We start from the raw sequence: 15498 nt of genomic DNA on the forward strand, positions 1-15498 counted from the left end.
TTCTCCAATCTGCTTGTCCAGGGGCATGTCCTGGCTGTAGCTTTTATCATGCAGCTCACTGATCTTGCCAGTCCCTCCGAACAAGACTAACTTGATGCGTACAGTTTAGCTAACATATCTTTGTACAGCTATTGTCAAAAGTTTCAAAGCCAGTGAATGTGTGGTCGAACCTATTCTTAGCCTGCACACCGGTGCCCCTCTTGTCGTGCAAAAGCTTCGCAAGTTGAGAGGGCCAGTGCCTCTGGCTCTCCTAACGTTCTGAGTGCTGAGCATGCTGCACGAGCACTGCAACAGGGCTTACTGACATATCTCGTGACTCAAATAAAGATTGCAGATGCCCACAAGGATGAACTTGAGCAAGGGCAAGTACCAAAACACTAGTAGAGCAGCAGGAAGATGAAGATCAGAAATGCACAGCTTACATCAGACAATTTTATTTCGTGAGCAACTCATCAGGATGTAAGACTAAAGAAATACGCCTTTTTACACTCTTTCTGGGATACTGATATCGACATTCAAGGGTAGTGGTATTAAAAAAGTGAACCTTTGAAGGGATACTGGCAGAAGTTTTTGTCACCTTTTCTTCTTTCTGTAACAGCTAGCTGGTGACCCAGTGATGAGAGTATCAAGCCTCAGATCTAGCATACAAAAACGTATTGTGATTACACTGGTAAATTCAAAATGCCCACAGGATACATCAAAGCGTCAGGCTGGCAGTGACCTAACGGCAGTCAAAGGTAATGATCACATGGTATTACAATTCATTGGTGTGCGTCTCAGTCAACAGAGTCTCTAATTCAGGCAACACCTAGACCCTACCAATGAAAGCTAAATGTGCATTCAACATGCGATAAGGGGACCCACTGAGAAAGAAAAATAATATCTAGGGAACAGGCGAGTTCTGGAGAAGCAATGTCGGTGAGCCCTTATACCACGATGGAATGCAAGGTAACGTGAACGGGGCTCAAGGGAAAACATTTGATGGTACAGAAGATGGTTGTGTGGCTCTTGGCTTCGTGTTATAAGACTACTACGCAGCACCAACTTCTGCGTTAGCGGTTCATGCTACCATATGCTCGCCACCTCCTACTGTCTCGATGCGACTTGTGGCTCCAAGTCATGCTGCACTTGGTGCATATCTTGAACTGGCTGATCAAGGTGAAGTAAGGATGTTGTGCACAATGGATGAATTTAGGATTTGGACCGAGAACACTGGGTTGATGGCTGTCTATTAAAGCTAAAGTGGGATAGAAAGCACATGTCAATTCTCCTTTAGAGTGTATGCTTCACAATGTAGACAACTTCGACAGCATACTGGAAGCAATTGAGTCAGTTTGAGATTAGGGACTTGACCTCGCTGTTATTTTGTGGCCCAGTTTAGGCGACTACAGCAAAGCGTAGGACGAGCCCACACCTGCTGTATCGGCCAATAACCGGAAATGAGGCACGCATATGGGTTCCGCGAAGAGGGGACGCGGGCAACACTCACGCGTGAAGAGAAAGCGCATTAGTGGCTGCACCGTAGAAAAGGCACTAGAACTGCACCCCCGCTCGGAACAAAAGGGTAGAAGGCCCGAGCTGAAGGGGAGCGTTCGGGGAGACGAGCGTGAAGATGAAGGAAGGGGGGTGCTTGAGGACATCGCCACCGCTAATGCCGACGCGCTCCCCAAATGTCCCGTCGACCGTCTCGGTCACGGAATTAGGGCGACGCGACGCTGCCCAGCCGCTTTGATGTTTGCCATCCGCGTGAGCCTGCTAAGGATTCCCGTGAAAATGGCGGTAGCTTTATCACTTAGCCGGCTACGGCCGAGGAATGCTTTTATGTGCTATTGCCATCGGGTCCCAAATATGGTGTTTGTACTTCAAGCGAACCGGCACACAGCTGCACGGGAGACAGATTTCTCAGTACTGGCAGGGTAGCCCGCTGTCCGGCGGATATGGAGTTAATAATCCGCGATTTCACGGAACATTCTCGGCAGCTTGTATGGCGGCCGGTTGCAGGTGAAAAGAGGGAAGACATCAGGGGCCGATGCTCGCAGCCCAACGTAGGGGAGAGGGAGGTGGCACGTGTGTTTGAGAAACCCTATCCCCTGGCGTGTTCTAAAGAGTGCCACTGTTTCCACCAATGTCGTGTGCGGCACGAAAGTGGTTGTGCTATTGGTTACAATGATGTGAACTCGCATGTGTGATTGGCTGGTTTGCGAATCCTTTGTACAACTGAGGGCTTAAAAAGTCATGTTTGGTTGTGCGGAGAGGGCGGAGCTTCGGGCCTGGACCCGGACAGACGCTTCGGCGTTTGAATAAAGCGTCACTTCATCAGAAAACGGCTCTTCCTTCGCGCTGCCACCGTGCACTCGAATCATCGAGGGGCGCCGACTTCGGACCTTCCCTCCTTGACTAGCATTCAAGCTACAAGAGGACAAGGGAAAGGAAATTAACTAATGGCTTTTGTGAAAATGGGGCAAATTATCATTCCAGCACTGACACTGACATTATTATTATTAGGTATGGAAACATGTAACCACGCAAAAGAAACAAGGAGGGAGCAAGCTTACAACTGCCCCCGACAGGGGCACACCTGCCTACTCTATCAGGAGGAGGTAATGAAAAGAGGAAAAGATAGGAAACAAAGAAATAGGAAAGAAAATACAAAGTAAACAGTGAGAGAGACATGGACAAAAGAAAGTAGGAAGATCGAAAAATGTCTATAAAAGGGAAACAAAATGAGTTTTTGCATGGAGCTTAGGAAGTCTATGGGCCTGATCACGTTGAGTGACACTCCCTCTCGGACACGGAATCAAGGGTCGTTCACTTGAGTCCAAGCAGTCCATATTCCATAATTAGCCGTGCACATTGTGTGGCGAATGCGGCACACTCCAACATAAGGTGTTCAAGTGTCTCACAGAGAAACAGGACGTGCAGGACGGACTGACCACATGTCCTTGACGATACAAATGTTCATGCACCAACACAGTGCCAACTCTTAATTTCACTAACAGTGCTCTGGCACTACGACGCAAGCCACGACCACAAACACGGAGAGGGAACGAGCCGTTTGCAACACGTGACAGCAGTGACATTGGTCGACTGACTTAACGCATGATTTTGACTAGCTTTTAGCTTTACCATATGACAATTCTAGTTGACGTCATCCTTCATGTTTTCAGGTGCACTGGCTCGAACCTTGTGCATGTCAAGACACATTCCTATGGTCAATCACATTCTGTGTATGTGACAGCTCTCATACCAGGATGAAGTAATCAATGGAGCATGAACCAGGACAAAAGTGTTGCAGAGGAGTATCCTGTATGACTGAGAACAGGCACAACCTGTACCACAAAGTGCTCTAGCACACCTTCCAGATATAAACTGTAATTCTTTCTCTTTCTTTACACTTAAAAGAGCGAGAATGTGCTGTGTGAGCTTTCTCAAGCATGTTTCTCTATAATTAAGCTTTAGGTCCCATGCAAATTCAAGGCCACAATGTAACTGCTATCCGAGTACAACTATTCTAGTATACATTTGCACACATATCAATAGTTTATGCGCTTAAGATTATGAATACACTGGATACCCACCTCTCATAATGTGCCACAACATAGCCATTTGGAAGTGCCCGCATGTAAGTATTTGTGCTGAGATACACTTCACAAAATATTTGCACGCCAAAACATTGACAATAACAGACATGGAAACTTCAGAGTGCCAGTGTCTATGTTGTGCAGCAACCACGGAGAAAGATATTCCTTCAGGCAGAGATGAACAGCTTTCTGCGGAACATCAACCATGCAAAGACCACCCACAGCGCAGTGCCCCAGAAGTTCATAAACAGGTAGCACCAGTGTGACTCCCGGCACTGCCATGCCCATGGGAATACGCCATGCATGATCTCGTGCCCCATATACACAGCCAAGGAGTTCATGCCTGCGCACATAAAGAGAGAAAGGCGCATCACATTCCAACTAAGTTGCACATAACAATTTTAGTCAACGACACCTCTGCAACACGGCAATGCAACCTCGACAGCAAATTACTAGCTATTGACAAATCACGAATAACTACAAGTTTTCCTGCTCACTTTAATCCAGGTGCCAACAAATTGAACCACAGCACCAGGCCAGTTTATATTAAGAGCTGTACAGATTAATCCAACTGCTATTTAGGTGGCACGCAATTTCATGAAAACACAGCTTAACACTGCAAGTCAATTCAATCCAAGCACAAGTAAATTTAATGGAGTGCTGACAAGACATTTTCGACCTGACTTTTCTTCTGGGGGAGGGGGAAGGAAATGACGGTCCGAACTCTCCAAATCCTAGAAAAATTCTGCCAAGTGCTATAAACATTTCCTAAAATACTTGCTTCTACGCACCAGTTTCAGTTTTGGTACCCAGGAAGTGGTGGATGTGTCATGAAGTTGCTGTGTTAGCCACACGAGAGCTGACGGACGACGAGACGTGTACAGCATTATTGTCGGTTTTTGATGTTGAACCTGTTTTTGATCAGGAATGGTCTAGTCATTTCTGTTACTAATTGCAAATTCATTTGGGCAGAAGTGTTGAATTCATCTTCTTAACCAAAAAAAGTTATTATTATCTGCACTTACCGTTTGCCATCATCATCAGCTTCCGACTTTTGCATTGAACTCAACATTATTCTTAATACTATTGCGCTTGAAAATAAGAATGCTATAGTTGTCAGCGATATAAACACAAACATTCTTGACACGTCTGATCCATATTTCAGTGAATACACTAACTGATTTCAGGAGTATAGATATGATTCGCTTACAACGCTACCAAATCTATGCATTTCTGGATCTTCTCACACCCTTATCGACCAAATGTTTTCTAATTTTGTTGCACGTGACGTCTGCGGTGTTCTTGAACTAAACATTACCGACCATTATCCGATGTTTTCCTGCTTTCAACATGACTCACCGAATGTTGTTTGCTTATTTAAAAAAAAACAATACTTAACAAACAAGCGTTCATTGACCAGATTGCTCCAATAGATTGGTCCTCCATAACAAATTAAATAGACACTAATATCACATTTGATGAGTTTTCAGCAGTAATCTGTCACTGTATAAGTGAGTCTTCTAGTGAAGGCATTAGGGACAATATTAAATAACCAGCAACTTTTCAACTGGATTGCCGCACACATTAACAATCGAAAACTGTTTGTTGTCTTTAATGGAGAAACTTCGGAAATTCTTGGTGTGGACTCAAGCGTTCCCCAGGAGTCTGTGCTTGGGCCCCTTCTTTTTCTTTTGTTTAATAATGATATTGTCTGCAACATTCCTGTCAAAATACGATTGTATGCCGATGACTGCGTGATTTACACTGAAGTGAACAGTACAGCTGGCCAAATTCTTTTAAATGATACACTCAGCAAAATTGTTCAGCGGTGTGATATGTGGCAAATGTGTATAAACTATGAAAAAAACAGTGTTCATGAGAGTTACTCACAAAAAAAGACCATTAACCTTTGTCTATTCTATCAACAGCGGTGTTCTTCACGAAGTACCTCATTACAAATACCTGGGCCTCTGGATAACAAGTAACTTAGACTGGACTAAACACATCGATTATGTCCTAAGAAATGCAAACTGTAAGTTGTTCTTTTTACGAAGAGCTTTAAAATTTACTACTCTTGATGTCCGCATGACCGCATATAAAGCGCATATTCTACCATCATTAGATTCTGCAGCCATTATCTGGGACCCCTTCACTAGGACCAATATTGACAAGATTGAAAGCGTACAGAAAAAGGGTGTGCGATTCATATATAACAGCTTTGGACGTTCTTGTGTTTCTGCCCTTTTAACCAATGCCCAGTTGCCACAAATAACCCAAGGAAACTGGTTATCTGGGCTAAAATTTATGTATCAGATAGTAAAGGGGCACTATAGGTTAGACACTTCAGAAGTAATAGCCTTTTCATCCGGGTATGCCACTAGACAAAGACACCAATTAACAATTGCTCTGTTTCGCACACGTAACAACTCTTTTAGGTACTTTTTTTTTCTGCGGACAATAACGGAATGGAACCAGCTTACTAACACCCAAGTTCAACAGCCTTCACTTACCTTGTTTACATCGTGTCTAACTTAGTACTAACCGTATGCCTTCTATTTTAGTTTATATTAGTTTATTTACTCTTATGTATGTATGTATTTGTCGGTTGCCTTTTATGTGATCTTCTCAACATTTGTACCCTCCTGCCAAAATCCCCAAAGTGGGATTGCCGTATCAATAAATAAATAAATAAAATAAATAAATGTCACAGGAACTTGTCGGCTAATCACAGCTCATGGCTAAAAGTTTCCTTAAATGCATGCGCAATACGGAGCATTTCTAACAAAACGTAAACAAAAACGTCTGTTTTACACACCACTAAAATCATGGTACAACATTTACTGTAGCACACCTACTAAATTATTAAAAAGAAGCGAAAAGAACCTACTCTGAATCTAAACTTTTAAATGTTGGTAATGAATTATAACAGGAATGAAAAATATTAAATTCCGTTTTGAATAAGAATAACAACCAGACGAGCATTAGTGAAATATATGATTCCGGTTTTTTACTCAATAATCCTTAGATGCCGCTAATGCGTTTCTTTTGCAGTAATACATATGATCATGTTGTCACTCCTTGAGGATCATTTCAACGTTGCTGACAATCTTTGTACCTTTTTCCTACAGGCCCGAACGAAGTCCTAAACATAAAGAATTATCTAAAGGGATCCAGTGCACGTGCTCATGGGATTCATTCTGCAAATGTAAAAATGATAGCACATCTTATATGCCGGTCCCCTTTCACATATCATCAATCTTATATTCAGGACGGGAACATTTCCAGAGCAACTAAAAAAGGCAAAAGTAATCACAATACATAAAAAGCGGCACAAAACCAGGCCTTCTAACTATCCACCAATCTCCATTCTGCTCTTTTTCATTAAGGTGATAAAAAATGCATAAAACAACGTTAAATAAACACATATTCATCTAAATGAATTGCATTGCTGCCTAAACTACATAGGTCGGCCAGTGTGGGAGAAACTCACTCACACTCACTGACCATAATTTTTCCAGGCCCCGTACTCACTCACGTTCCCGCTCACCTCCACTCACACTCACAAGAGCCCACTCACGCTCGCACTCACCTCCACTCACAATAAATGGCACTCACTCGCACTCGCACAGACTGACACTCATTCGAACTAGCACTCACCTCCGCTCACACTCACTGACACTCACTCGCGCTCGCACTCATCTCTGCTCACACTGACTGGCACTCACTTGCACTCGCCTCTACTCACACTCACTAGCACTCACTCACAGCAGTGGGCAATCCACTATCTATACCGTCGCTTCCCTCGAAGGTATTCCCACGGCGAGAGTCAGTCTTGCTTCGGAGAATTCCGACAGGCACCCTCCTTACTCCTCACTTGCTGAACCATTTCCACAGGGGTAGCGCACCACCACCCGTAAGCGGGTTCTGTTCCACGTGAAAATGTCATGCTGATCTCAACCACCTGTGTTGGGAGTGCCCCCTCTATATCCCACCTAGGCTTCGTGCCCTGGCCACCATAAAGCGGGGACCCTAGCCTTCTTCTCTGCGGACTTGGTCCTGCCTGGATATCACGCCTCCGTACCACGCCACTGAGCTCTGGCGAGCACTGCTGTTCCTCCAGGACCCGGAGCCACCACCGGTCAGCAATCGGCTCCGCGAAAGCCACAAGAGTCATGCGGCCCCCACATAGCTGCCTCCAGGACGGTCGTTAATAAAACGGAAGCAGCCTCATCTTTACCCTTTAGCAATACCCCTCTCTTTCCACCGCAGCGCCCTCGGTGCATTCTAATGTGGAATAAACATGGTTTCATTCATTCATTCATTCCCGCACTCGCACTCATCTCCAGTCACTAACTGGCCCTCATTCGCACTCACATCCGCTCCCACTCACCGGCACTCGCTCACACTCACTGGTACTCAGTCGCACTCACGTCCACTCACACTCACTGGCACTCACTCGCACTAACGCCTTTTAAATGAGTGCGAGTGAATGTGAGTGAGTGCACTCATGTATAATTTTGCTTCCCTCTGCCGCTCACAATTCGTGTATATTCAGATCAAAGCTTCCAATTTAGCATCTGGAGTGCGAGGAGGCAGTGTTTTGGGCCGAGGTTCATTTTTATTATACATAAACGATTTGTCCTCCCGCTTACATGGTAACATCCATCTATTGGCTGACGATTGTTTTTCTTACCGCGAAATTAATTGCAGTGATGATCATCATATAAAAAATTCTACCTTTTCATGGCGTCAGGAGAGGCAGATGACTCTATATGCCTAAAGATAAGTAATGCTAACAGTAAATAGAAAGAAACAGATATGTGATTTTGCTTACATTATTAATGACGCACGTCTCGCTTGTGTATATCAGGGTAAATATTTAGGTGTCACTTTAACACGCGCTCTCCAATGGGGATCCCGTGTTAAGAACATAAAATCAAGTGAAAATCAATGTATATGCTGAGCAACAAAGCTACTCATTTCTGAGACGACACCTACGTCCTGCGCCAGCAGATACAAATCTGCTGGCCTACAAAATGGTTGTTCGACCAGTGCTCGAGTACACCAGTATTGTTTCATTTACATACCCGCCGTGGTTTCTCAGTGGCTATGGTGTTGGGCTGCTGAGCACGAGGTCGCGGGATCGTTTCCCAGCCATGACGGCCGCATTTCGATGGGGGCGATTAGCGAAAACATGCGTGGTACTTAGATTTAGGTGCGCGTTAAAGAACTCCAGGTGGTCCAAATTTCCGGAGTCCTCAACTACGGCGTGCCTCATAATCAGAAAGTTGTTTTAGCACGTAAAACCCCATAATTTAATTTTTAACTTGATTTACATACGCAAAAGAAATAATAAGAGGGGGTGCAGAGGAAAGCAATAAAATTCATTTATAATAAATACAAGTTAACGGATTCATCGACTGAATTATTAAAAAGAGCCAGTTTATTAACAATGGAAATTAGGGCGGAACTAGCACGACTAAAGTTTTTGTTTCAAATAAATCGTGGTGAAAAAACTATTGAAGTTCTTCGAATCATTCTACATCAACACGCCACAAGCACTCTGGAACAACTAATGAATACACCCTTAACACAACTTGCTTTATATATTCATATTTCCTTAAAATTATTAGGGAACGGAATCAACTTAGTCCTTCCGCTACTAGCGCTTTATATTTAAATAACTTCATGACTTCGAGCGGCCGCCAACTTCAACAGCGTTGACTCGGAGCTTGCGCCTCGTTGATCATCGAGGAGGGAACGGCAGGGAGACGAGACGACGTAAAGCAAACTGGTTTAATACATCGCTACGGGCGAGCAAACATCGAGCAACAGAGCGCCGTAGTGTACGCCAGCAACTAGAAAAGTTAGAAGCAAAGTTCTTATCTACAGGGCAGCGCGTTCTTTCTTTATATCCCGTACGGGGTTCTGTCTTCGCAGCACTGGAGTCAGGAACAAACAATTCCAATGCGTCTTTATGCTTTAAAGGATGCATGGGCGTGATTATTTGTGTAATCACGCGTGGCGTGCCGTCCATTCGGTGTGTATTTGAATGAAAAAAAAAACTATTGTGCGGCGTAGCACGCGTGCATAAAGAACGCGCCGCGGGCACAGGCAAAAGCAACACACACAAAATAAATCTACGTATGCGACATGGGGGGGGGGAGAGGGGGGCAGTTGGTAGCGAGCCGGACAAGTCGCTATAATAATTAAAAAAGCTACTTTGGAGAGGATGTGCAGCGCGGGTGCTGTTCCTGTTACCATGACGACGTAAACAACCATGTGCGCCGCCACTTTCATAAAGTATCGCCCGGCCAAAAAGGCCACAGCTGATGGACGCCTTGGCGCTACCGTTGAAAAGAGCGGCTGCTATAACTCGACTAATCGATGCCATGCGGAGGTTCACATGGCGGTCTGGAACACGAGCACGGTTAGAATTACCAGGATTCCTCCATGCCTAGACTACTGGCAGAGTGTCCAAAGCGCAGGCTCCCGCGTGAGGCTTTTGCAGGGAACTGCCGCGCCGTGCCCCTGGTGTGCCGGAGCCGTGGGCTTTCTACGCTCGGGAAGCAAGTGGAAAGCCAAGGGAGTCAGCTTCGCGCTGTAGTTTTCTTGCCTTCAGTTTCTAGGCAAGACACTTGGAGGCTAACTTCAATGGTGTGGTACGGCATGGAACTTACGCATATATAAGCGTTGTCTTAGTGCTGGAGCAGCAAGATAATGCAAAAATCATGTATCGAGCGGCATCAGCGCGGCCTACTTCCGGTGCTATAGTTTAGAAACGGTAATGTGGGAGCTGTGGTGCGTACAAACGCGCAAAATGAAGTCACACGCACAAGGCGAAAACGAAAAGAAAGTTATTCGCATGGGTCAGCGGGCAAAAGGGTGATGCATAAAATAATTAAAAGTAACGAAAAAAAAATGGCAGTGGCTTAGGTAAGGTTAAGCCCAGGATGCGAAGCATACTAGCCTTTATTTTAGTTGTTGAACCACTGTTTAGCTTGGTGAACTGCTGTTGCTTGGCTATATTTGGTTCGGCTAGACGAAGAAACAACTGATGCGTTACTCTGCTTCGCCTTGGACGCCCCGCATTGGACGCGGTGAGCGTCGAGCAACGCAGCGTTCGGCGCGGCAACAAAATGTGCGCCTGAGCAAGCGACGCACGCCTGAGCCTTAGAAACAGCTCGTTTCTAAGGCAACACCGCATTCACTAGAGGCGCTTTTGTACCGCTTTGAAGCATCGAACTCGTGGCTCAGTGGTAGCGTCTCCGTCTCACACTCCGGAGACCCTGGTTCGATTCCCACCCAGCCCATCTTGCAAGAGTTGAGCCAAAGTCACTTCCCCTCTGTCGTGACGTCAGGGTGTCACGTGGTATTCAAGGCGACACCGCCGCGCCTGAGGAGCTGGGTTGAGCTCTCGTAATATGCTTCGCATAAAAAACTAAATTCTACGCGCAGCCAACTGCAGTACATAGGTGCAGTTACAATTTCGCTCACCACTACGAGATTTACAATCTCGTAGTGGTGAGTTGCTGGGATTGCCAAGAGGCGCGGGGATGCAGAGAGGTGCTGGTATTGCTTCATTATAAAGAGTGCAATAGATGAGAACGTTTTAAACAGATTCAAATAACCCAGTCTCAAGTACAGCAGCTTAACTTCGGATATTTTGAAGATTCGCCGCGGTTAGCGTTCGCGCGTTCCAAAGAGTTTGCAAAAACAAAGGAGGCAAGTAGCTACGTAGAAAGCAATAATTTCAGCGGCTGGCGAGTGCGCGCGAATGGGCCACCCGACCGCAACTTCTCGCTTCTTCCTGATGAGTTCAGCAACGCCCATGCATCACGCTTTCGTGATGAAGCTCCCGAGTACTGAAACACCTTGTGAAAAGGTTCCCCAAATCTCTCATAAATCCAAAGGGATGGCCAGACTGGTACAGCAAACAAATCCACACCATCACAAGTAATCTTTCATTCCTTGGCGGATCGCTCTCCATTGTACAGATTTTGTTTCAGCGCTGTTCATGCGCAGAACTTGGTAAATCAAAGCTGTGGTTATTCAGTACACGGAAAGCAACATTGCGCGTGGGTTAGATAACATGTTGCTCCTACATATGAGTCAGCTGAGTATTATCAGCGACTTTGTTTACTAGTTGTTCACTGTTACGCCTGGACTATACGGTGCCACTGGACAGCGCTGCATTCCTGTAGGCACGCTAGAACAGCTTGGCTATGCACAAACAACCCTTTACATCGTACTTAAATAAGGGTGGTGTAGATTTGCTGTCAGAATGTGCTTATAAGCATAACTGCTGAGCATTCAAAGATTGTTTGAAATGTAAGGGTGCATGCTTAGCTTTGCAGGTGTGACAATTTACATGTATAGTGCAAGGGCACATCGATGGACACGAAGGATACCACACTGTGACGGCGAGGTTGTGACCTCCCAGTCACAGTGCAAGTAGTTTTATGTGGTTTTTAGCTATGAATATGTGCACCACTCTCCAAATTCAAAACTGTATTAAGTAAACCGAGACACCACAAAAAACAACATAACACTAAGGTGTACACATTTTTTTGTCACATCAGCTCTTTGTGGTGCAGGTCATATATGTATACATGCTATTTGTACCTGAAAACAGCATGCATTTCACATTTAGAGCTCGGAATGTTCAATGGAAAACGATTTTTAGAGTGTCAGACATATATATGGGACCTTGTACAATGCTTTGCACACAGATAGCTGCGTTTGGCACAACTTGTGAAGCACATTCATAGTGGACTACTGCATACAAAATCCATTTTGCACCTCTCCTTTGATATTTTACCCTCCGACACAGAAGTACAGAGTGGAATTTTTCTTTATGTCAGTATTCAAAAGGCAAGCAGGTTTTTGGCATCACAGGTCTCAATCTACCGCACAGGGCACTTATTGCATGTTCTGAATGTGCATTCATTGCCGGTGGTATTTCTTCTAATGCGAAAATAGTTTGTTCGACATAGTTTTACCTGTGTATTTTTGAACTTACCCATAAGCTCCATCCACTACTTGTATATACCTCCTTCAGTACTGGTGTCTGTGCTGTGCATTCGTTAGCGCAGTAAATGTTGTGCAACCTGCTAATTGATAAAATAGGAAGCCTATCCAATATAAACAAGAAACTTGCAGTCAAGGTAATCACGACAAACCAGCTTCGATGGTGGCACTATTCTACTTGTTTTGAGTTGTGATAGCACAATGCGCTGCCGGATGGTTGTGACCAATATGCTCGCCAAGGATTGGGTCATTCACATTTCAACGGATGAGTAATGTTGCGTATGTGCAACATCTTCCTTCTCCTATATCAATGATTTAACTACATGTAGCAGGTTCAGCTGTGTGATTATTAGTGTAGCCGAAGCGATTTATCGCACATAGTTTCCGCACACTACCTGATTGGCGAAAAGCATGCATCAATTGGTCATTGAGCTATTGGTTCAGTGGTGGCTTTCCACTAAACTGACTGTTGAAGAGGCAGATTTCACTTTATCAAAAGGTACAAGTGAAAATGAGCTTAGAACTCATGACACTGAATACAGTCACCGTGTAAGACTGAAGAACAACACGTGACGGAATGATGAGCAGTGGATTTCATCTCACTAGTATACAAAGAAATACAGCTGCGTTCAGTATTTCACTGCTGGTATACTAAACACCAGCGTCTATATGAGTTGTTTGGTTGGCATAATCAACAATATCCCTGTAATAAGCGATGGCAAAGTGTAAATAAAAAGCTGCTGCCTCAGGTACTGCATTGGTCTAAACTGTGCACTCTCGCATGCAGCGGATGCAGTCCATAAATTGGTTTACATACAGGTATGAAATGTTGTAAGTGCACCATGCGATAAAATTCGTATAAGATCAGCTGAATACCACATACACCATCTTTGATGGGGTCCAGTTGGTGCAACATGCCTTGATATTAGAAGTTGTGCTGTTTTATTCACACACACATGCACGTAAATGCAAGGTACACATACATTTTTGTTTACGTGTTACTGCGTGCATCAAATGAACGGCACAACTTATACAACGAGACATAAAGACACATTTTTTCGTACCAGTCTAATTCCTATAAGCTACGCAGTGATTTTTTTCTCACATGCAGCAACTCAACTACGCGCATAAGTTAAGCTGATGTTGTAAATCTAAGCTAGACATGGTTGTCATTTCCAGAATATGATAAAGAAGTGACCTTGTGTATGGACCTGAAATTGATGGTTTGACACTATCTTATCTGGCTCAGTAGTAAGTTCATGTCAAAAAAAGAAAAATGTAGCACACTGACAACACACGGTGGCTAACATAATATAAGGAGCAGACACTGACGGCAGAGTCACTTGAAACTTCTGCCAGCAGTTCATCCTCATTACGTGGCTTCGATAACATAAGTAATGCTAACATAATTGTGAAAATTTACGTTTAGGATAAACTCATGGCAGCAAATGACACGTTTTACATTGTGATAGCAACTGACTTCTCAGCGGCAATGCACTGTGGCCATGAACATGCTAAAGAATGACAAGAGGCGAGGCACCTCTTTCCATAGTCTGGCAGCACAGCTGAAAATGGTTCATTTAATGAGTGGAATCATGACCTGTGCAAAATAAAGATCAGTGAGACAGCCACTTATAGTGTGCAACATCCTACACCCACGAATGATAGGCAGCAGTAAGCTTACAGATTGATGAAAGTGCACCAGAAAAACATTCAATGGACATACTTTGCAGGCCCAAGTAAGTTTAATGCACATTATTTGCTAATTACTGTTGGCAAAATGAACACAAGGATAGAAAATAAAGCACTTATCAGGCACATAATGCTGGCATTTGTGCTACTCTTCGCTTTAAACTGAAGGTTCGCGCTAGAACAGGTGGCATGAACCAGATAATTAAATTGGCTGGATATACAAAGTAACGGCAAGCATTCGCTTACACAATTCTGCTTGCATTAGTACCACGACCATAGCTAGCCAGTGAGGAAGAACTCCAGGCAAAATTTATTTCATGCATTTCTGCTGGCTGCTAGTAGAATACCATATATCACCATACCTGTGACACTTACTTACGTGTCTTACTTGTCTTATGTGTTCATTTTTACATTCATATTTCTTTTTGTCAGCAAACGTAAAATTTGTACTTAATGAGAAGGAAGTATCCAGTTCTTACCTATAACATATTCATCTGCCATGTCACTGCTGTCTTCACAGACTCTGTGCTTAGTCACCAACAAAAACAAGCAGTTAGGATTTTTCGGTACGCATGTGATCGAAGCCAGCTAATGAAGATGAACTGCTGGTAAAATTTTCAAGTGACTCTGCCGGCAGAGTGTAAGCTCCCTATATTATGTTAGCCGCCATGTTTTGTCAGTGTGCTACATTTTTCTTTTTTTGACATGAATTTACCACTCAGCAAGATAAGATGTTGTCAAACCATCAATTTTAGGCTCATACACATGGTCACTTCTTTATCATATTCTGGAAATGACATCCATGTCTAGCTTAGATTAGCAACATCAGCTTAACTTATGCGCGGAGTTGAGTTGCTGCATGTGAGAAAAAGCACTGTGTAGGTAATAGGAATTAGACTGGTACGAAAAAAATTTGTCGTTATGTCTTCTTGTATAAGCTGTGCTGTTCATATGATGCGCACAGTAACACGTAAACACAAATATATGTGTACCTTGCATTTACGTGCATGTGTGTATGAATAAAACAGCACAACTTCTAATATCAATGCATGCTGCACCAACTATACACCATTAAAGATATTCTATGAGGTATTCAGCTGATCTTATTTAAATTTTATCAAATTTTGCAGTTACATTTCATACCTGTATGTAAACCAATTTATGGGCTATATCCACTGCATGCGAGAACGCATAT

The 15498-nt window shown here is 43.9% G+C and overlaps 1 protein-coding gene across 5 annotated transcripts in view; it reads right to left on the minus strand.

The window, feature by feature from the left end:
- Positions 1 to 410: 410 nt before the first annotated feature.
- Hgsnat (Heparan-alpha-glucosaminide N-acetyltransferase) overlaps positions 411 to 15498 on the minus strand; it is a 350851-nt gene continuing 335763 nt past the window's right edge. For all 5 annotated transcript variants that reach the window (XM_070528495.1, XM_070528497.1, XM_070528493.1 and 2 more), the window contains one exon: positions 411 to 3924. In XM_070528495.1, the coding sequence (XP_070384596.1) occupies positions 3749 to 3924 (176 nt within the window). In that variant the 3' untranslated portion in view covers positions 411 to 3748. The remainder of the gene's footprint in view (positions 3925 to 15498) is intronic.

This window comes from Dermacentor albipictus, unplaced genomic scaffold (assembly GCF_038994185.2).
Source record: "Dermacentor albipictus isolate Rhodes 1998 colony unplaced genomic scaffold, USDA_Dalb.pri_finalv2 scaffold_12, whole genome shotgun sequence".
In the NCBI taxonomy this organism is placed as follows: Eukaryota; Metazoa; Arthropoda; class Arachnida; order Ixodida; family Ixodidae; genus Dermacentor; species Dermacentor albipictus.